The following is a 23,446-nucleotide window of genomic DNA, read 5'->3' as shown; positions in this document are numbered from 1 at the left end:
TCGAAACCGTGGTCGCCGCGACTTAGGATTTTTAATCCTCGCGCCTAAAATTTTCCGGACCGAACCTAGCCCGTGAAAATCCAAATTTCAGTCCTAATCGATTGAGCCAAAAATCCAACCAGTCCCGATTTGTCAAAATACGTAACCGCCCTTGGATATTATACATATAAGCCAAAAACCATTAATTTTGAGTGATATGTGGGCCCCACCCATTCAAACCCGATCAGCCCCTAGTCAAACCCACGTGACTTTTCTCTCTCTCCTCCCCTCCTCTCTTTCCCGTCCGCCTCTCTCTCCTCTCGTGTTGTGCGCGACCCCCTCCGAACCGAAGACATCCTCTTCTTCCTTGGTCATTTTTGTGCGACCAACACCCCAACCACCACCACGAGACCTCCAGCCACCTCCGCCCGCCGCTCCGCCTCCGCCTCGCCCGCCGCCGTTCGCCGCCGCGAGCAGCCACCAGAAGCCCCCGCGTCCCCGCTCTGTTTCGGGTTCGGGCTGCCCAAGGCTGCGCCGGCCGCCCCGAGCCGCTTCCGACCGCCACCTACCACCATCCCATCTCCCTCTCTACCTCCGAAAGCCACCCCACCGCCGTGAGCCGCCGCAGAGCCGCGATTCAGCCCCAGAACAGCCCCGGCGACCCACCCGCCCTGTTTTTGCGTCGCCCAACCACCGCCTCTGTTCCGGCGCCCTCCGCCGATTCCGGCCACCCCAAACCACCCCGAGCGACCACCCTCGACCACACATCTTCCCCCAAGGCCACCGGAGGTTGGTCGCAGCCCGTAGAGCTCCGAACAGCCCGAGAGATCACCTCCCCTGTTTTTGAAACCGCCCCGTTTTTCTTGCACCGGTTTTGTGCAGCTTGGAACCGCCGCCTCCGGCCACCTATCGCCGCCACCAGCGCCACCCACAGCTCCCCGGAGACCCCCGACGTTGGCCAAGCTTTTCCCCAACTTGGGACGCCCGGAACCCCTCGGAACAGCCCGTTTCCCCGTTGTTACTTGCTGCCCTTTTTCCGCCGAGGTACTGCATTCACGCCGGCCGGTCACTGTTCCGGCCAGCTCCGGAACCGGCCGCCAACCCCGAGCCCCGTGCCGCTGTCCCGAGGTGTCGCCAAGTCTTTGGCCCGCCTTTGACCAAATTAGAAGCCCGGAGTTAAGTGGATCGGGCCGTGTTTCGTCGTCGCCGTCGGGCCGGGCCGAGTTCGCGTCGCCGCCGCTCGAGTTGAGACCGCCCGAGCTTTTAAATTTGTGAGTTAGCCTCTAACTCTTGGTTAGGACGCTAATTGCGTTCGGATTAGATTAATTAGATTATTAGGTATTTAGGTAGCTCGATTAGGGCCGGTATAGGTTAGAAACTTGGTTTAGGTTCGATGGCCCTAATTGGTTAAGTTAGTCTAATTAGTTAGGATTCTATGTCTAATTATATTAGATTGATTGATTGATCCGATCGTTTGCATTGATTGATCGCGAGCGAGCGATAGGTCAGAGACGAGTGCGCAATTGGAATTGAAATTGGGATTAATAATCGACGGGCTGCAATTGATTAATTTAATTATTGAATTATTGGCCGTGAGTGCCGGTTTGGCTGTTGATTGCCGTGGGGGTCCGATTAGAAGTTAATCGCCCCAAATTGCCTGGTGTGTCGGTCGATTTAAATTGCGCATTCATGTGACCACGTATGAGATAAAATTGCATGTTTTTGCACGAAAACGGCCTTGGGCCAAGTATTTGAACATGCGAGTATGAGCATTCGACCTAAATCCAAGAAATGAACCGGCCGGTTGTCGGATGTGCTTGAGTGGTCATATGATGGGTGTAAACCGTGCCCGCCGTACGGGATCCCGACAAGTTCGTACCGTGCCGGTCGTACGGAACCACACGACTTGTCAGAAGCACGTCACTTCGTGCCCGTGCCGGTCGTACGAGATCACACGAATTTTCGGATGCCGGTCGCAGCTTGTGACGGACCGACGCTCCTTTTGGAATGCACATGTCTGCTATGCCGTGCCGCTGCACAGGATACATAGCTTTCGGTCGCCGTCGCCGGAAGTAAGGGACGATGCACGGTCCCGCCGGTAGACACTGCCGGTCGTAGTGTTGGGGCCACACCGGTCGTGTGCGCCAACCACGCCATTCGCGTGGGTCACTGATTAATAAATGGACTACGTGTGGTGTCCTGTGCATGCAAGTGCTTTGTAATGCTTTGCAGTGTGTTGAATCGGTTTGGTTGGTTGATTGTTAAGTCAAGTCTGCATTGCATTATGTGTGGCCTGGAGGGTAAGCTTGCATGTGGTTGAAATATCCGTTACGTGTTGATGTGGCTGCTTATTAGGGTGTACGAGCGAATCAACGTCCTAACCGAGCTTAGGCGTTGGCTCACCGAGATTAATTTCTCACCCCGTCGTGGTAACAATTTTCGGGCGATGATGGAGGCCGTGGACGCCGATCTTGGAGGAGTGTGGTAGGATTTTTGGGAGTAGACGAAGGATTAACCTTACCCGACCCCGTGTCTTTTGAGGTCTTAGTGAGCCGCCCCTAAGTATGGGGTTGTATATATTTTCCGTAGCTCGGTAGGGTTAAAATTAGTCCGCTTTGATTGTTTAATGAAACTGTTTTTGTGAATTGACGGTGTTGAGTTTCCTACTATGCTATCCCGCTGTTTTGATTGTTTGGGGAGATTTGCACGTTCCGCATGCGTCGTAATTTCGTAGGTCGATAGCTTACCCGGGACGCTATCATTCATGACCCGAGGCGAGTAAGGTAGGGATGTCGCGAGCTCGAGAGTCGGGGCGTGACATCCCCGCCCAAGGTGGTATCGTAGCAAGGTCGGCCTGATCCATCCGGTCATTGGCCCGGAGTGATAAGGAGCGATTGAGATTGGGATAGTTAGTGGGTTAATAAACGTTGTGCATGTGATTGTTGATTTACGGATTTAAGTTGTGGGGCTGCCTTCCGACCGCGCTTTGCTCTGGGGTATGCGGGACTCCGTAATTTGCCTGCAAAATGAGCGCACGTGGTAGAAGAGCACCCCGAGGACCCCGGACTAGGCCCGTCGGGCCGATAGGGGAGATTCTAGAGGAAGAAAGAGCGCCGCGCGCTGCAGAGCCGGTTGGGCAAGAGCCGACTATGGCTGGGATTCTCCAAGCACTGGGAGCCATTGGAGACCTTATGGGGCAGCAAGTAAGAAACCAGAATGCTACCGCCGCTGCTGAAGTACCACGGGGAAACGTGCCAGCTGGAGCAGCAAATGTTGGACATCAAGCACATAAGTTAGTGGAACAATTTCTGAAATTGAAGCCGCCCAAGTTCTCTGGGAGCGGAGACCCAGAAGCTGCTACCTCGTGGATCGAGGAGTTAGAGAAGGCGTTTGCCTCGTCGAGGTGTACCGAGGAGGATAAGGTCACTTTGGCCGTTTATCAATTGCGGGGGAATGCGAGTACATGGTGGAGAGCTTCTAAGGATAGAGTCTTTCCCGAAGGTACGGTTCCGGCGTGGAATGCCTTCGTGGAGACCTTTAACGGAAAGTACTTCTCGGACAATGCGAGGGAACAGAAGATGGTTGAGTTCCTTCGCCCGCGTCGAAATCACCTGTCGGTGGATGAATATGAGGCGAGATTTGCTGAGCTGTCAAAGTATACCCCAAGAATGATAGAGGACCCTGTGGATAGGGCAAGAAGATTCCGGGATGGGCTGAAACCGGAGATCAAGAGCGTGTTGGTGCCGCTCAACCCGAAGGATTATGACGACCTGTATGAGAGGGCGCAGATGGTAGAACGTGATCTGGCTGAAAGGGCTGCTGCAACTGGATCGCGGTTTGTACCCTCGCACAGAAGGGACATTCGGCAAGGAAAGAGGCCGATGCCTAGTGGTAGACACCACATCCCGCCCAACAGAAGAGGGGCGATCAGCAAGCCGATGTTCCGCCAAGATGGAGCATGTCACTTATGCCGCCAAAGGCATGGACCTGGTCCGTGCCCGTTTAGAGGAGGGGCATGTTTTGGATGTGGCCGGTTTGGTCATCAAGTGAGAGACTGCCCGCAGAGACAGCGGAATAGGCCACAAGGGGAACAGCCTGGAGGAAAACGTATCACGGGATCTTCAGAATCGGTCCCAAGCATAGAGATAGGATGACGTTCGTGGTAGAATATCCTGGCTATAGGTTAGCTAGGACTAGTCGAGATAAGAAGAACTTTTGTTAAACTCGACTTACGCATATGAGTTGTAATAAGGTGACTGGTACTTTTATGGATTACGAAAGTTTGAACTCGTGCTGTATCTTGATGGTTTCAGCTATCAACTTCCGTCAATACTTCTGGTTGGTAAAATGATTAAGCTACGCAAGAAAGCTAGCGAGAATCATGAAGTTTTAAGCTTGAATTAAAGCCGATAGAAGTAGTGGGATGAACAGTTCTTTTAAGGATGGGAAAATAGCGGGACTTTATGATTGAAATTTTGGGTTGTTATAGATCAAGCCTTGGAAGGCAAAGATTCAGCTTGAGTCGTGGGAATCAATGAGTATCCCATTTGAAGGGATTATGGATATGGAATTGGAGTAACCGATACTCGTAGAGTATGAGTCCGAAATTGGTGCGGCATCTCCATAAGTTTAAGTTATTGATTTTGGTTGATAGCCTCGATTGATGAGGTAAGTAGTGCGAGGGCATCTCGAGATATCGATACACGTTATAGGATTGGTAATGAGCTAATAACTACGCTACCATAGCGGGGGCTTGGCAAATGAGGACACTATTGATCGAGAGAAGGCTCGGGATTTTTCTCTCGCAAGGTGGTCATTAGTGACGCCCTTAAGAAGGTCAATGAAGTAGGCGTTCTTACTAAGATGGCGCAGAGAATGACATTTGAGAAGAAGGTCACTATTTGTAACATGAATTATATGCAGAATCTGGCCAACAAGAAGCTATGTCGAGCACACAAAGATGGTTCAACCATGTATCCACTTAGAGAGGATTCCAAAGGGCATACCTCTTTGAGGCTTGGCCAAGCTGTCCATTGCGGGATTATGGATGGGAACATCGGGTTTATCAATAGGCCGCCAGCCACACATAAGTACATTTTACAAGCAATATTGGTTTATGTACACGATGATCATACTGTGAAGATAAATCCCTTGGTCCGTGCAGCTCTTAGTATTGACTTCGACGGCGATTGTATCCACCCGTTCTATCCCAAGTCAGCACCTGCAAAGGCCAAGATAGTAAAACTCTTTTCAGTAAGAAATGCGGTTGTTGAGCTCACATGGTGACAATCTAAGTCTGCAACTAGTAACCGATTCCCCGTTGTCGCCGAAGAGAAAATATTTCTTATGCTTTATAGATGTTGCAAACCGCTTTACGTGCATGCCTTAACTAATGGAGCCTCGGGCAATATGAGGAATGAGAAATTGTAGAAACGAACGGGAAAGGTTCGTAATGGCAAGTTATGAGTTGACGGTAGGATGAGATTTGCCAACTAGCTCTATAAGTCGTTAGGATCGGTGCCAACCTGATAAAAGGTTAAGATTGCGAGATGTGACAATTCGGGAAGACAACCGATTGGAATACGCAGCGAAAGTCAGGTGAAACCATGGAGCTGAACGAGATGATGATTACAAGAGTTTTGCTATACACTCGGACCATTCACGAGTGACAGCCAAGAGTGAGGGAGGCCACCGAGAGGTTAGAAGTCACCTTCGGCATGGATCATGGCTTAATGTGCTAGTCGGTTGCGCCGTTGATTGAGGTTCGACCGTGTGACGACCTTGAATCGAGCATGGATCGATTTGAGTTAATCTTGTTTAGGCGTAAGTCACCCATAGGATCACCCCGAAGTCACTAGGGATTGATCCGTGGTGTGAGCTACGAGCTAACATTGATTGACAGACAAGTAGACCATTGATCCAGTGAGGGACGAATTGTACTAGAACCCCGTACCAGCCGCGCACCGGTCAAGGACTGATCACCCTGGATCGAGTGACGCGTGTTGGAAGAATACGGGTCGAGACAAACCAATCCCGCATCAATTTGAATTGGTCATGAGAGGTGATCTCGATAGTACTCGACTTTACCATCGGTCTAGGAACGGGTGATTCCAACCCTAAATCGAGATAATCAAGGTGGCCCTCGACTCATCGATTGTCCGTGAGCCGAACTGTCATGGCAGAATGAGTGGTCCGACCCTCGGTTCAAATGGGTACCTGAAGTCAATGATTCTATGAATATCCCAGTGGTTGCCAGTGACAGTTCCAATCTTGGAGTGTTAACAAAGAACCAATTAGTATTTGACCTTGCCCATTTAAATAGAATGCTCAAATTGCCATTAGTGTTGATTGAAATTGGCATCCGTGGAACGAGAAAGGAAAGTTGAGCCCTAGGTATATTGGGCCTTTCAAGATTTTGGAGCGGATTGGAAATCTGGCATGTCGTTTTGCACCGCCGTCAAGACCGGCTCAAGTACGTAAGGTATTACACGTGTCAATGTTAAGAAAGTATGAACCGGACCTTGCTCATGTGCTGAGTTATGAGGAAATCGAGCTAGATGAGCGAGCCGGGTACGTGGAACAGCCAATCGGGATCATGGATAGGAAAGAACAAGTGCTCCGGAGTAAAACTATTCCGCTAGTCAAAGTGGTTTGACAACACCATGGAACCGAAGGAGCTACATGGGAGAACGAAGAAGTTATGAAGAGTAGCTATCTATATCTTTTTGAAGAGTTGTAATCGTACTTGAATTTCGGGGACGAAATTTCCTAAGGTGGGGAGAGTTGTGACGCCCGGGAAATTTGGCCTATGTAAATTTGCCCGAATTCAATAAAAAGGGAGAGAATTGAATTTTAGTCGGTGCAAATTTTTGGATCGCAAGGACGTAAACGACAAATTTGGACGAGTCCCGAAATGTCGTTCGGTTTCGATTGGGTCTCGAAACCGTGGTCGCCGCGACTTAGGATTTTTAATCCTCGCGCCTAAAATTTTCCGGACCGAACCTAGCCCGTGAAAATCCAAATTTCAGTCCTAATCGATTGAGCCAAAAATCCAACCAGTCCCGATTTGCCAAAATACAGAACCGCCCTTGGATATTATACATATAAGCCAAAAACCATTAATTTTGAGTGACATGTGGGCCCCACCCATTCAAACCTGATCAGCCCCTAGTCAAACCCACGTGACTTTTTCTCTCTCTCCTCCCCTCCTCTCTTTCCCGTCTGCCTCTCTCTCCTCTGTGTTGTGCGCGACCCCCTCCAGAACCGAAGACATCCTCTTCTTCCTTGGTCATTTTTGTGCGACCAACACCCCAACCACCACCACAGACCTCCAGCCACCTCCGCCCGCCGCTCCGCCTCCGCCTCAGCCGCCGTTCGCCGCCGCGAGCAGCCAGCAGAAGCCCCCGGCGTCCCTGCTCTGTTTCGGGTTCAGGGCTGCCCAAGCTGCGCCGGCCGCCCCGAGCCGCTTCCGACCGCCACCTACCACCATCCCATCTCCCTCTCTACCTCCAGAAGCCACCCCACCGCCATGAGCCGCCGCAGAGCCGCGATTCAGCCCCAGAACAGCCCCGGCGACCCACCTGCCCTGTTTTTGCGTCGCCCAACCACCGCCTCTGTTCCGGCGCCCTCCGGCCGATTCCGGCCACCCCAAACCACCCCGAGCGACCACCCTCGACCCCACATCTTCCCCCAAGGCCACCGGAGGTTGGTCGCAGCCCGTAGAGCTCCGAACAGCCCGGAGATCACCTCCCTTGTTTTTGAGACCGCCCTTGTTTTACTGCACCGGTTTTGTGCAGCTTGGAACCGCCGCCTCCGGCCACCTATCGCCGCCACCAGCGCCACCCACAGCTCCCCCCGGAGACCCCCGACGTTGGCCAAGCTTTTCCCCAACTTTGGACGCCCGGAACCCCTCGGAACAGCCCGTTTCCCCTGTTGTTACTGCTGCCCTTTTTCTGCCCGGGTACTGTTCACGCCGGCCGGTCACTGTTCCGGCCAGCTCCGGCAACCGGCCGCCAACCCCGAGCCCCGTGCCGCTGTCCCGAGGTGTCGCCAAGTCTTTGGCCCGCCTTTGACCAAATTAGAAGCCCGGAGTTAAGTGGATCGGGCCGTGTTTCGTCGTCGCCGTCGGGCCGGGCCGAGTTCGCGTCGCCGCCACTCGAGTTGAGACTGCCCGAGCTTTTAAATTTGTGAGTTAGCCTCTAACTCTTGGTTAGGACGCTAATTGCGTTCGGATTAGATTAATTAGATTATTAGGTATTTAGGTAGCTCGATTAGGGCCGGTATAGGTTAGAAACTTGGTTTAGGTTCGATGGCCCTAATTGGTTAAGTTAGTCTAATTAGTTAGGATTCTATGTCTAATTATATTAGATTGATTGATTGATCCGATCGTTTGCATTGATTGATCGCGAGCGAGCGATAGGTCAGAGACGAGTGCGCAATTGGAATTGAAATTGGGATTAATAATCGACGGGCTGCAATTGATTAATTTAATTATTGAATTATTGGCCGTGAGTGCCGGTTTGGTTGTTGATTGCCGTGGGGGTCCGATTAGAAGTTAATCGCCCCAAATTGCCTGGTGTGTCGGTCGATTTAAATTGCACATTCATGTGACCACGTATGAGATAAAATTGCATGTTTTTGCACGAAAACGGCCTCGGGCCAAGTATTTGAACATGCGAGTATGAGCATTCGACCTAAATCCAAGAAATGAACTGGCTGGTTGTCGGATGTGCTTGAGTGGTCATATGATGGGTGTAAACCGTGCCGATCGTACGGGATCCCGACAAGTTCGTACCGTGCCGGTCGTACGGAACCACACGACTTGTCAGAAGCACGTCAATTCGTGCCCGTGCCGGTCGTACGGATCACACGAATTTTCGGATGCCGGTCGCGGCTTGTGACGGACCGACGCTCCTTTTTGGAATGCACGTCTGCTATGCCGTGCCGGTTGCACAGGATACATAGCTTTCGGTCGCCGTCGCCGGAAGTAAGGGACGATGCACGGTCCCCGCGGTAGACACTGCCGGTCGTAGTGTTGGGGCCACACCGGTCGTGTGCGCCAACCACGCCATTCGCGTGGGTCACTGATTAATAAATGGACTACGTGTGGTGTCCCGTGCATGCAAGTGCTGTAATGCTTTGCAGTGTGTTGAATCGGTTTGGTTGGTTGACTGTTAAGTCAAGTCCGCATTGCATTATGTGTGGCCCGGAGGGTAAGCTTGCATGTGGTTGAAATATCTATTCCGTGTTGATGTGGCTGCTTATTAGGGTGTACGAGCGAATCAACGTCCTAACCGAGCTTAGGCGTTGGCTCACCGAGATTAATTTCTCACCCCGTCGTGGTAACAATTTTCAGGCGGTGATGGAAGCCGTGGACGCCGATCTTGGAGGAGTGTGGTAGGATTTTTGGGAGTAGACGAAGGATTAACCTTACCCGACCCCGTGTCTTTTGAGGTCTTAGTGAGCCGCCCCGAAGTATGGGGTTGTATATATTTTACGTAGCTCAGTAGGGTTAAAATTCGTCCGCTTTGATTGTTTAATGAAACTGTTTTTGTGAATTGACGGTGTTGAGTTTCCTACTATGCTATCCCGTTGTTTTGATTGTTTGGGGAGATTTGCACGTTCCACATGCGTCGTAATTTCGTAGGTCGATAGCTTACCCGGGACGCTATCATTCATGACCCGAGGCGAGTAAGGTAGGGATGTCGCGAGCTCGAGAGTCGGGGCGTGACAATCCGGGCCTTCCTACGAGGTTTTCCTGAGTTTTCGAGGAGCAGACACCCGTCACGAGTTCACCGATTTTCTTTACCGTGGCATGATTGAGGCCGGGATACTTGTCTTCGGGGACAGTGAATCCCTCCATGTCGGCAAAAGGATTGGCGATGAACTTCTACGAGCAATTGAGAGCTCCAAGATCTACATTCCCATCTTCTCGAAGAATTATGCTTCAAGTCACTGGTGCCTCCGAGAGCTCGGACACATGGTTGAGTGCACCTCCAAATCGAACGGGAATAAAGAGATTTTGCCCATTTTCTTGGATGTGGAGCCCGATGATGTCAAGCTCAAAACAAACTTATACAACAAAGCACTTTCGAAGCACCGGAAGAAGTTTTACACTGAAGTTGGATCATGGAAAAAAGCTCTTTTTGAGGTGGATGGGATAAAGGGATGGAATTGGAAGAAAGATGAAAGGTAATAAGATGTCTTAAACTTTTCACAAGTCTATATGTAGATATCCTTTTCCTCCCTATTCCGTTTAATTGCTGCATTGCTGGATCCTATGTAGTGTAAATTGTGGCCGTGGCCGTAGCGGCCGACGGTGTAGTGACTCAAATTGGGGGAGCGGAGATAGATTGGGAAAAATCCCGATTGGTTCGTCGTCTAGATTATGTTGCTTGATTTTCTGTAACTTAGGGAGTAGTTTAACAATAACTTGTATATCCCTAACATGGTTATTATGTTGTTGCAGCCAAGTAGATGTGGTACAATCCGTAATTCAAACTGTGTTGGCTAAGCTGAATGTCGGATTTAAAAAGAATGTGACCGAAGATTTAGTCGGAGTTGATGCTCGGGTAGAAGCTATGATCGAAATGTTGCATGTGGAATCCGATAACGTACGATTTCTAGGGATCCACGGAATGGGCGGGATTGGCAAAACCACACTTGCCAAGGTCATGTTCAATCAATTGTCTTCTCACTTCGAAGGTTGCAATTTCCTATCGGACATTGGAGAGACATCGCGACGCCATGGTATGGTACATTTGCAAAAAAAATTGCTATCCAAGTTCCCCGATGCTCGTTCTATTCTCGACCAAATTGATGATGTGGATGATGGGACCAACATGATTAAGAGAGTACTTAGCAAAAAAAAAGTTCTAATTGTTCTTGACGACGTGGATGAGAAAGAGCAACTCAAAGGTTTAGCAGGAAAAGGTAATTGGTTCGGTTCCGGTAGTAGGATTATCATAACTACCAGGGACCAAAGTGTCCTAATGATTGAGGGAGAAGCAACGGGTGAAGGTCTTGTAGAAAAATCTACAAAAATCTCAACTTACGAAGTTGGTGAGATGAAATTTAGCCATGCTCTTAATCTTTTCAGTAGGCATGCCTTTAGAAGAGAGTCTCCACCAAGTCATTATCTCTCCCTTTCAACAGAAGTTGTCTCTACGTTGGGAAATCTTCCTTTAGCTGTTGAGATTACTGGTTCATCTCTTAATGGCAAATCCGAAGCATTTTGGGAAGACACATTGAAGAAGCTAAAAGAAGCTCCTCCTAAGGAAGTCCAAAGAAAATTGATGGTGACTTTTGAAAGGTTAGATCATGCACAAAGGCAAGTATTTCTGGACATAGCTTGTTTTTTTGTTAATCGCGACAAAACATACCCTTTCTACATGTGGGATAACTGTGGATACTGCCCACACAATGCCATCGAGGTCCTCTTTCTCATGTCCTTGGTAAAAATTAGAGATAACAACACATTTTGGATGCATGATCAAGTGCAGCATCTTGGAAGGGAAATTGTCCGTCAAGAGAATCTCAAAGATCCTCGCGAGCGTAGCAGAGTATGGAATTGTGAGGAAGCCCTGAGCATTTTGAAGTCGAAAGAGGTATAAAAAGGGAACAACAATTTATTTTCCTATGATTTGTTATAGACTATTCTTGTGAAAGAAAAATATTAATTGCTTTTAGCGCTTGAAATTGTTTGCTTTGGATCATCACATGTTGACTTCTTGGTGTTCCCATTGTCGTGGAAATAGGAAAATAGAAGCATTGTCGTAGCGAGATCGTGGAATTTTTAGTGAACTCATTACCCTATACGATGAGGAATTTCCTAATTTGCGAAACCCGAGGTTCTTTGAAGCGGAAAGGGTGTCCCTCTTTGGAGACTTCAGTAATCTTCTCTCCGGTTTAAGATGGCTTTCTTTGGAAGAATGCTTTGCCGAGTTAGAGGCAACAAACTTTCATCCGACTAAATTAGTCGTTTTGGACCTTTCATGGACCCTCATTCCGGATGAAACGATTGGATGGATGAGAGTACGATACGAGTCCCACTCCTTTTATTGGTAAATTATTTCTTTTCATTTTTTCGTAGGTCATTTCTAAATAAATATTTTATCAAATGGTTTTGCAGGCGGCAAAGAAACTAAAAGTACTAAATCTCAACCACTGCGACAACTTAAGGAGAACACCTGAATTTTCTACGCTTGTGTCCTTAGAGATATTGATTCTTTGTGGTTGTTCCGAGTTAATTGAAATTGACCCATCCATTGGTAAATTAAAGCTCCTAATTGCTTTGAACTTGGACGGATGCACATCTCTTCAAGAGTTGCCTGAAGAAATAGGATGTCTACAAGCTTTGACAAAAATTGACCTACCTAATACGCTACATGAACTTCCGGAGATATTTGGTAATTTGAAGTCATTGTTGACCTTTGATGTACCAAATAGGCGGATCAGCAAATTGCCATATTCAATTGGAGGGTTGGTGAAAATTAGGCAATTGGATTTATCGAATTGTGCGCAGATAAAGGAGCTTCCGGACTCGGTTGGGAAATTACAATCACTAGTCGAGTTGGATTTGTCGGGGACAAGCATCGATCACCTACCCGATTCAATAGGAAATTTGAAGCAGCTGAAATTACTTAGGATGAGTAACAGTGGGATAACTAATATACCAACTGCGATTGGGCTGGTGGAGAAGCTTGAAGAGTTAGACGCTCATGACTGTTCCAAGTTAATTGAAATTGACCCATCCATCGGTAAATTAAAGCTCCTAATTGCTTTGAACTTGGGCGGATGCACATCTCTTCAAGAGTTGCCTGAAGAAATAGGATGTCTACAAGCTTTGACAAAAATTGTCCTACCTAATACGCTACATGAACTTCCGGAGATATTTGGTAATTTGAAGTCATTGTTGACCTTTGATGTACCAAATAGGCAGATCAGCAAATTGCCATATTCAATTGGAGGGCTGGTGAAAATTAGGCGGTTGGATTTATCGAATTGTGAGCAGATAAAGGAGCTTCCAGACTCGATTGGGAAATTACAATCACTAGTCGAGTTGAATTTGTTAGGGACAAGCATCGATCACCTACCTGATTCAATAGGAAATCTGAAGCAGCTGAAATTACTAAAATTGTCCTGCGAAAGGGTGAAATTCCTTCCCCAACTTCCGTCTAGTGTAAGAGAGTTAGAACTTCGAAATCTGACGACCACGCAATCACTGGATTTTTCCAATTTGAAAAGCTTGTCTACCCTGGAATTCTACAGTTGTTCGTTGTCAGAATTTTCTGGTATACATGATGCGGAGTTGGAGGTCCTCCATATGCGGAGGTGCTCGTTCGGCAAATTGGACCCCCTGTTTCAGTTGGAAATGAAAAGATTGACAACTTTAAAGATTCTTTGGTGCGAGTTCTTCCTCCCAAAAGTGCTTGATCTGTCGCGCATGAAGAATATGCAAAGGTTAGATTTGTATGGATGCAAGTTGTTAGTCGAGATTCGAGGCCTTGAAGAATTGGGATCCCTTTGCTCCCTAGAGGTCGTGGCTTGCAAGTCCATGGAAAGGATGCTAGACCTATCGAAATTGAGAAAGTTAAGGAAGCTCAGAATAGGAAAATGTCCAAAGCTAAGAAGCGTGGAAGGTCTAAACCACTTGAAATCTTTAAAGGGGTTGTGGATTCACGATTGCTGCTCGTTGGAGAGTTTGGCTGACACCTCAAATTTGGATTTAGAATTTTCCACAGTTTACGGTTGCGAGCAGTTGAGCGAGCAGTTGAACAACCAGGATAGCTATGGTAGATGCAATCACGCGTATGATATGTTTCACGGAATCAACGCATTATGTCCTGAAAGTTAGAGAGTGGTGAATTCGTCACTTCAGCCCCACCAAGATGCAACCAAGAAGTCTCTCCACATAAGGTGTGTCACAGTTGGGTAACGAAGCACAAGCTGTTTAGCAGTTCATTCCTGACCACTTTTTTTAGTTATCTAATAATGGAAAGGAATGAATTTAAAAGGAGAGAAAGTAAATAATGAGATGAAAAAAGATTTTTTTTTTTTTTCGTGTGATTGGATGCATGTTGAACGTAAATGACCTGTGGGGAAGTTTCGTGAATACCTTTATTATCCTTTGTTCAATTAGCACTTGAAAGGAAACTAAGGACAATCTTCTCCACACACCCCCCCAAAAAAAACAAAGGGCAGCATTTGCATTTCTTTCTATTTTTCTCACGTTTGGGAGGAAATGAAATACGTGCCTGCTTTACGTAAGTATGTCTCCCCTATGAGAAATGATGCCCATCCACGTTTTCTCTAATATTGACAGCAAAGTATCGGACGAGTCGAAGAGCCAGTGGCATTCCATTTATCCAGAAATAGAGAAAGCTAAGGAAGCTCAGAGTTGGAGATGTCCAGAGCTAAGAAGAGTGGGAGGTGTGAACCACATGGAATCTTTACGGAAGTCGTGGACTCAACATTGCAGGTAGTTGGAGAGTTTGGCCGACACTTCGGATTTGCATTTAGAATGTTCCACGATTGAACATTGCGAGCGGTTGCCCAACCGTAAAAGTTATTGTAGATGTCATGATAACAGAGATTCGGTGGTTAATGAACTCGACCACGCTGGGTATTTTTGAGCCGATGAAAGTCTGGCAAGTACGTATCTTGTCTGTAGGGGAGTCAGAACAAGACTTGATTGTTGGGCTTATTGTGCTCATTCTGTTTGTTTGTTTGTTTTTCCTTTGAAGTTGAATTCAGAGGGTCTGAAGAAGGTTTTCCCATGACAAATGGTGGTAACAACTAACAAGTACGACCCTTGAAGGTTGGAAGCCCATTTGCAACAGTATTCTCGTAACTGGATGGATACGACTTTGTTATAACCATAGGTAATCAGTCTCTCTTCAATTACAAAACATATGCGTTTTTTTCGTTTTACTTTCTATATGAAGCAGAGGCCGAGAGCTCTAGCTACTGCTTGTGTGAAAATTGGCTGCGAATGAGGCTCTATTAATGATCTGAACTTGCTGCGTTTCCTTTGTGATAATCTGGGTGTGAATCATTGCTTTACACCCAATTACAAAGCATATGCAGAGGCCGAGAGCTCTAGCTACTGCTTGTGTGAAAATTGGCTGCGAATGAGGCTCTATTAATGATCTGAACTTGCTGCGTTTCCTTTGTGACAATCTGGGTGTGAATCATTGCTTTACTGTTGCATCTAAGCTCCTCTTCCGTATATCATGTGTTTGATGAAATGCCTGAACGAGGTCAGTGGGTATTTCTATGCAGGCCTTGATGGAGAATTTCTTTCCCTACTAAATTGTCGACTGAATTTTGTCTTATAGGCCTATTTTGAAGGATGTTCTTCATCAAAAATCATGTTGGCCGAGGTACCTATCATTTGTTTGATAAAATTTCTGAGCTAGATCCATGTGTGTTCGATTGTGTAATACTGGCCGAGAATCTCCTGTATAAAATTGAATCGATCCTGATATGCGTGTTCTGCCGAGTTCATATGAAACTGAATTGATTCCTGTATTTGTTTGCTTAATTTTGAGCTGATTCTGTTTAGACGTTCTTGAGTTGATTCCAAGGTTTTGTAAAATTTGCTAAAGCCCCGTACTGATCATGTCCATTCTATTGACGGAACATGGAATTTCTAAATTTTCTCGCACATCATTTTGGCATCTTTTGAGTCTTGTTAGTGTGCTCTCGCTTCCTAGGGAAGTGTCATAGTTATCTGTGCAAATGGCATATATGTAGCTGAACCGAATCGTTCAGTGTTTTGCATCGGTGTACCGATATGTTGATTGTAGGCCGAGAGTTTCCTATGTAGTTTGGATTTGCATTTGATTGGTTCATGTTATTTTGCTTGCCTAAGAGCCTTCTCCTACTCAATTTGCTGACCTTATCACATCTATTTGCATGATAAGATAGGCATGTGTGTGTCGAGCTTACATTGTATGACTTCGATTAGGGTTTTAATACCTTCAGTTTTTCGGTCAATGCATTTGGACTTAATTGAGTGTGTCCGATCTTGCCCATGTCCAAATCTTGCTGTGCGATGTATCTGCGTGCTCTTTATTTGTGGGACATGGGCCGTTGTTACCCTTTCTTTGCAGGTCATTTTTGGGACATAACTTCAATTGATCCCAGGCTCATTTGAACCTTGTCAGTTGCCCGTAATGAAGTGCTAAAACACAGTTGATTCCCTAGAAATTTATGACATAGCTAATCATCAACTGCAACGCGTGACATAAATTGCTGGTAAGAGACGATTGAGTGTGATTTTTGGGGGCTCTTCGGCTGATTTAGATGTTAATTGGATCGTTCTTAAGCTTACTTAACCATAGGTTTGAATCCATGTCATTCTAGCATAGCTTAGCATAGTTTACTTTCAATAACGGATAAGCTTGCAGATGATAAATAGTTCTGTTTAGAGTCAGATTTAATTTTGAATTAGCTCTTGGGGTTCATGTCCCGAGCTCAATAATGAGGCCATATGCTTTGTCTAATATTACGTCGTTTTTCTGTTGTGCTTGATGTAAGTGCATTTTTTTTCCGGCAAAAAGATCACGCATTGTGACTTAGTAGAACGTACTTAAAGGATTAAAACTTGACAAACCGCAAGATTCATGTCTTTCATAACAAAACACGTTTCAAAACCGAAAAGGTGCTAATTAAACTGTAGCAAAACTAAGTCCTCAACCCTAAATCTCTCATACATAGCAAGTGAAATGTCTTTTCACTAATAAATTAGTGACGACTCCATTTAGATGAAACTTCATCGTTTAGTCAAATCTAATTTCAACACAACACGCGGTACAGGTTGGGGGGACCCGTGCCAAACAAGGGCAAGCACCTTGAGTAGAGAAACCACCCGGTCCTATTGAAAAAACCATTAAACCCCGCTCCTCTAGACCACCTTCGGGAGGGTCACCCCAAAGTTGTTAACATAAATTCGTAATTGCGAAGTCAAATAAGAATTGATCTACAAACTCGAAACTTACAGGAAAAAGGTTAATGATTCAGTCAAGTTAGAGTTGGAATTTCTTCAATAGTCAAAGTTACTTATATATTCCAAAAATTTAGGTTGGTAATTTCACAACGAACAGTATATGTGGGTATATAATTGAAAAAGCAATTGGTATACTTAATCGAAGAAAAGTTCCAGCATTTTGACTTCATAACTCCTTAAAGTTATTAATTAATTCTTTACAATGTTGACATTCTAAAATATTGTTATCTTTCTTGTAAAATTTACAAGAGGTTACTTATATTTTAAGATATTTGTAAGTTAGTACGCTTCGTTGAGCTTTCCCAAGAGGTGTACATTTGCCCCTCTTGAATATACCCCGCACTTGGCTCTCCCTCTGTCCTGCTTGACTTCTCCTTACTGCTTCGCTCTCCCTTGCTCCTGCTCGACTGATCTTTGTTGCTTCGCTCGCCTCCAATCTTCGCATCTCTCCGGAGGTTTCCCTCTCTCTGGTGGATCTGCGTTCGATTGCTTGGATTTGTGCCAAATTGGATATATCCTTTTCCCACTATGAATTTGCTTGTCGAGCGAGCTCGTTTCTTTTTATTTTTAAATTTTTCGGGTAGAAGCTAGGGCTTTGAGCTGGCTCCGAAGCCTTCTTCGTGGAGTATATCTCCCGCTTGGTCGGAGTGAAGGGGAGTTCTCAGAGAGTTGATGACAATGCTGGGTTTTTTCGAAAAGGGTGTTCCGGGTTCCTTGAGCTGGCGAGGAAACGGAAGTGGCATGGGTTGGGCGTTGTGTAGAGAGTGGATTGCATGAGAAAATTGGATGGTTTGCGTTCACAGAGAGGACAGAGGAAATTCCTGGAGATAAAAAGAGTTTAACGTAGGAAGTTTGTGACGGTGTGAGGGGGCGACGACAGAGAGAGAGAAACCCGAATCACTTGAACATGCGTCTCTTTTGTTTCATGTGTGTTTTCCCTCGCAAGTTGCAGGATTTGCAATGGAGGTTTTGAAAAGAAGGTGAAAGTCTACGTCTCTTGTTTTGGCTGAGTTTGACTGGGATTATGCAATGAGACTGAGTTCAGTAAGAGGCGAGCTCAGTCATTGCAAAATCCTAATCAAAAGCTCAACTTTGCTCGCTATTGCATTTAGAACTCAAACGATGTAAAGAAAAAAATTGATGTTATGTAACAATCGATTAACAGTTTGTTTGACTCTGTGTACGACCAAACAAAGAGTAAGAGTACACGAAGTATACAGGGGCATGTGTGGGCATTTGACGCCTGAAGTATGCATGTTCTTGTGATTATGTTTTGGGCATTACATGGAAATCGATTGCTATTTCTACACCGCAAAAATGGAAGGTTATTGATGATGAGTGTTTCGTGTTCTAACATTGAAACAATAGCTTCTAATGCAAATATGAGTCAGTTGTTTGAATGCTATGAATTGACTGTGATGAGTAGTTGGGGGCGCATTACCTGCTTGTAGCTTTGTACAAAGGTTCATTGTACAATCTTTCCCTACCCTTTGCTTCTAATTATGTATGTTTTATGTAGCAATCGAAGATCAAGGAAGCAGTTGGTGTATTGAGGCCCCACTTGACTAGTTTGATATCCTCGTTGATGCAATTCAAGAGTTGGAAGCCATGGCAACAATGGACTTCACTGCAGTGCCGATTGGGGGCTCAAGTTCCATCACGTCAAGCTGAGGGTGTAGTTGCTTGGCCATTGACTCTTGCGAGATTCCAGAATAGATGGGATGATCTTTTTAGTTACACAACTTTTGTTTCTTGGCCCTCGAGGTAATCAGTTCATGTTAATCAAGGTACCAGAAGGGAGGTGAGAGCATCAAGTTACGGTTATAAGTTTGAAGCCACTAAAGAGCAAGAGTAGTTGCAATTGTGGGACAACTGATGTGTGTTTTTAGAGGAACAACTATTTTGGGAACGGGATCATAGCATCATAAAAATATGGTCACGGTATTTTCGAAGATAGAAGAACATTGACACAACAATTGGAAACCGCTCGCGGAGCAGCTATGGCACAATCACAATAAATACCATTGCTTATCTACTGAGGAGCCCCAACCCGCATAGATCAAACAAATTCACTATCTTTTAGTATCTTTACTTTCTTGCATTGTAGTTTTATCTTTTATAGATTCGTGTCGTTGACTAAATTCTGAGGTGATTCTTAGTTGTAGTTTCTAGATCTACATAGTCGATAATATTTTGGTGAGTGTCTTTATCCTAGGTGTTGCGTCGTCGATTAAATTTCGGTGTAATACTTTAGTTTTTTCAAGCTTTCTCATCGATTAAATTTCAGCGTAATACTTTAGTTTTTTCAAGCTTTCTCGTCGATTAAATTTTTGACACCTTGAGGGTTGAACTTCAAGATTGAGCCTGAAAGTTAAAAGACAGTCCCTTGAAATTGGCCAAGAGAACCTGGCGTTGGGGATAGCATACTTGCTTCAGGTTCAGGCTTTTCTCCGCTTACTTCCTGCTAAGCAGACTCCGTAAAGTGTGCCTATTCATCGATAAAACGATACTTACATGCTAACGAAAGACTTGCCCATAGCGGACACACATTGATGATCGCAATGCACAGCTCGGGCACTAAATCTGTTTGTGCGGTAACTTCTTTCGCCAAACTTCAATTCAAGCAAACTTATAGTCAATTTAAAGCTCCTTCGACGTACTACAAAATCTTCAGCTTGGCCGACCCAAAATCAAGTTGAAAACTAACGAAATTCAGCCCAAAAAGTTGCTGGTCGCAACATGTGCATCCGATATAAAATTCTTTCCAAACAAATAGTGAGCCCAAATTGAGTTCAATAAAATGTTATACCTTCACAGCACCCTAAGTTATCATTTCTATAAATATACATAGCCCGGCAACCCCTAAATTAGACGTAGCAACTCAGAATCGCTACAGATCTAAATTTACGCTCTAATTTTGGAAATTCCTTTGAACAAATGAATGGAGGCTTTGATTACTTACCCGGCGTTGCAATGCGCAATTGATTCGGCTTTCCAGGGCGTCCAAATTGGCTATGTTATTTTGTTTCCTTACAAGCTTTCCATTATTTTTCATTTCTTTTATATTTCTCGTCTTTTCCCTTTCTGTTTATGCGGGCATTTCGACCTCTTTTAATTGAAGCGTCCATTGTAATGTTTTAGCCTTTGACGGGTCCATTGTAACGTTTGCCTTTTTTACAGGTCCCACCACTTTTGACCTGGTCAGAAAGAAAGGCTGACATTACACAAGGTCTAATACGGTTTGAAACCGACGCCATTTTGTGTAAACTATTGAAGAGTTGGTTCTCTATTCAACTTTCATGACTTTGCATCATTTTGCGATAGTCTGATCAAGGTATTATCTCGCTACTAATCTATGAAACTGACATGATCATACCTTACTTAAGCGGTTCTCGTTCAACTTTTTGAGGTAAAAGATCAAAGAAAACTTACTTGTCTCTTAGGGTCACGCTTAGTAGTCATGATAAAATTCTAGATTAGATAGAATAATCTAGAATTTATCTTATCTTATGAAAGTCTAATAAAATAGGGGTATACCCATATAAAGACATCCCATTGAGGAGGTGGGATAATAGTGGATACGATTTTTCATATCCATTGTATAAGAACTATTTCTCTCCAATAATGAACTTCTTCAATTAATAAAATTAATAAAAAAAATATTTTCAAAATAATTAATAAAATTAGTGTAATAATTAAATCTAAATGTTATTTGAATTCTAATATAGAGAAGAAAATTCAAAATAACAAAAAAAACTAATTTTTTTTTGGGTATGGGAAAAAAAAACGAAAATTTTCATTTTTGTTTATTCCTATTTTATTTATATATTTGAATTTCTTTCTATTCTAAACTATATATTTTATATATACAATTAGAATATGTATTACATATTTTAGGTATATTAATAGAGTTAATTAATTAATAAATACTATTAAGGGATGATGGAAAGGAATAAAGAAGAAATAAAAAGAAAAAATTAATAAAATGAAGTAGGTGAGAGTGTCAAAGCATTATACTTCTCAGAATTTCAAAGGTGAATCACAATGGTTTCTCTCTAACGATTCAACATTCACTGATTGATCTATCTCGTTGATGAGCTTGTCTACATTTCCCGTCAAAGTCGAATATGTGGCTTTGAAATGCTGCATGAGCTCCTTTGCTATTTTAATATTTAGATCGTACAACAATTATGGATTTATTGATGGAAGTTATCGACACTATGCATTTGTGGTTTATTCTTAGAAGTTCATTTGTACTAATATTGTGACGCCCTAAAAACTCAACCTCTATTTAATAGTAAAATTCGGTTTATGAAATGACTATGAATTCCAATTTATTGCTCGAAATTGAATTTCAATAAATTAGGAATCGAAAATTGGGAATTTCCTCAAATCGTCGATCGAATTGGATTGTGATTCGTTCGATTAGTCGCATGCCTTGGAATTAGAATTCTCGCGCCCGGGCCTCGTTATGATCAACACGACTTGAAATTGGACTAAATTACCCTCCGTCGGATTGTCGGATGTTCGCATTAGCCTTGGTTGCAAAATGACCAAAATGCCCCCGGCCAAATTGTAAAATTACCATTTTGCCCCTACGATTTATGAACTACAAGATAAGTGCATTGATGAAGGTGGGACCCAATCTATCTCCGAGACCCCCAAGTCAAATATGTTGGCTCTCTCTCTCTCTCTCTCTCTCTCTCTCTCTCTCTCTCTCTCTCATGTTAACTACTCTGACGGGTCTTCTTTTTCTTCTTCCTTCTCTTCTTTTCTTCTTACGCCTTTACTTCGTACGACCACAGCCACCGCCATCACCTCCAGCCATCAGCCACCATTCCATCGGCCCCTCACGACCATCACCACCACTGCTGTCGCCACCGTAGCAACCCGGAACAACCGCTAGACAGCCGCACAAGTGAAGTCCCCTGTTTTGCGTCTACTGCTGCAGTGGCTCTCGACCACCAACACCACCTCAGATACCACCTCAGCCCCTCCATCAACCTCTAGCTACCACCGTCGACCTTTGGCAGCCGCCGGAGAACCCGAATAGCTCAAACCCAAGACATCGCTCCGTCCGCCCTGTTTCATGCCGGTTACGCCCCTACCGTTGTTGCTTGCTGCTCCGGCCCCTACCGGCCAGCTCGGCCGGTCTCTAACGACCCTCACACATCCACAGACCTCCACCATCAACCCCACGAAGCCTCGACACCGGTGGAGTCCCAAGCGGCAGCCCAAAACCTCGAATAGCCTCTTCTCTGTTTCCCTGCTCCGGCCATGCTTATTCCGCCCTTGCCGCAATAACTTCGACCACCGTGAACCTCCGACCATCTCCCCCGACATCCGTAAAGGTCCCCCAAGCCTCCCACCACCCGCCATCGGCTCATAGGCCACCGAAAGAGCCACCACAACCTTGGACTCCCCTTGCCGTGCCCTATTTACCCGGCCTGCCCTGTTTTTGGGTCCGATTTGTGGGTTTAAGGGTTGGGCCATGGCCCAAATCGACTTGAGCCGTGATCTAAGGTGTTGGGCTAAGAGCTTGGGCCTTTTCTTAGGCTCGTAGGTTTAGTAGATCAAAAGTTTAGACCCATTATCCGAGGTTTTAGGCCCACGATCCAATCGAACCCGAGGTTCGGGCCGAAGGCTTTCAAGAATCGCTGTCACACCAACCTCGCCTATTTGACTATGAGTCGACCCTAATCCTTGGTTAGGTCGCTAATTACGTATAGATTAGCTTAATTAGATTATTGGATGTTTAGCTAGTTCGATTGGACCGGTTTAGATTAGAAATTTGGTTTAGGTTAAATGGCCCTAATTGGTTAGGCTAGCTTGGTTAGCTAGGATTATATGGTCGACTGAATTAATTTGATTGATTTAATGATTATTATTGCTTGATTACGAGTGAGCAATAGGTTAGGGACGAGCGTACATTCAATTGACGAATTGGATTGGTTAATAATGAATTGATGTATGAATAGAGCCTAAATAAGCGAGATTGGGTTGAATTCTCATATGAAGATGCTTGGCTTTGCTTGAATCGATCGTCCATATCGATTGTCCGATTGAATAGATTGATTATCTGGCGATTGATTGGATGTTCGATTTTGGGGGTTAATCGTCTCGTTGCGCACGCAGAGTTGAGTGGATAATTTTGTGCATTCGTATGACCACATCCGATATCAATTGCATGTATTGGCATGAAAACAATCATAGGCCGAGTCACGAATATATCTTATGAACATATGGCTAAAAATAGAATTATGAACCGATGAATTGCTAAGTGTGTTTGAATGGTCATATAATGGATTTTCCCCGACAATATCATGCCGCGTCGAATGGAGTTTCACAACTTGTTAAATGCACGCCTTTCCGTTTTGTCGGATTGAGCGGATTCTCGTCGCGGCTTATGACGGACCGAAGCCCTTACAATGATTCATGGTAATTCCGTGTCGTGTC

At 45.1% G+C, this 23,446-nt stretch overlaps 3 protein-coding genes and 1 long non-coding RNA gene across 4 annotated transcripts; 3 read left to right on the top strand and 1 right to left on the bottom strand.

Moving 5' to 3' along the window:
* Window positions 1-350: 350 nt before the first annotated feature.
* Window positions 351-2,027, bottom strand: LOC125315507 (glycine-rich cell wall structural protein-like). The gene is made up of 2 exons (XM_048280670.1): window positions 1,971-2,027; window positions 351-1,130 (listed from the first exon to the last, which is right to left on the bottom strand). The coding sequence occupies exons 1-2, from the start codon at window positions 2,025-2,027 to the stop codon at window positions 351-353; spliced, it is 837 nt and encodes a 278-aa protein (XP_048136627.1).
* A 1,101-nt stretch (window positions 2,028-3,128) lies between these two features.
* On the top strand, window positions 3,129-4,133 carry LOC115733021. The gene has a single exon (XM_030663697.2). The coding sequence runs from the start codon at window positions 3,129-3,131 to the stop codon at window positions 4,131-4,133; it is 1,005 nt and encodes a 334-aa protein (XP_030519557.2).
* A 5,582-nt stretch (window positions 4,134-9,715) lies between these two features.
* Window positions 9,716-13,834, top strand: LOC115733476 (disease resistance protein RUN1-like). Its single transcript, XM_048280669.1, has 3 exons — window positions 9,716-10,170; window positions 10,448-11,585; window positions 12,110-13,834. The coding sequence occupies exons 1-3, from the start codon at window positions 9,794-9,796 to the stop codon at window positions 13,832-13,834; spliced, it is 3,240 nt and encodes a 1,079-aa protein (XP_048136626.1). The 5' UTR covers window positions 9,716-9,793.
* Window positions 13,835-14,457: 623 nt separating this feature from the next.
* LOC115733365 lies at window positions 14,458-14,759 on the top strand. Its single transcript, XR_004014492.2, has 2 exons — window positions 14,458-14,631; window positions 14,724-14,759. It is a non-coding gene; the product is annotated as an uncharacterized LOC115733365 (long non-coding RNA).
* Window positions 14,760-23,446: the final 8,687 nt, after the last annotated feature.

This window comes from Rhodamnia argentea, chromosome 6 (assembly GCF_020921035.1).
Source record: "Rhodamnia argentea isolate NSW1041297 chromosome 6, ASM2092103v1, whole genome shotgun sequence".
Classification (NCBI taxonomy): domain Eukaryota; kingdom Viridiplantae; phylum Streptophyta; class Magnoliopsida; order Myrtales; family Myrtaceae; genus Rhodamnia; species Rhodamnia argentea.
Note: the sequence above shows the minus strand (reverse complement) of the source record. Positions and strands in the feature narration are given on the sequence as shown.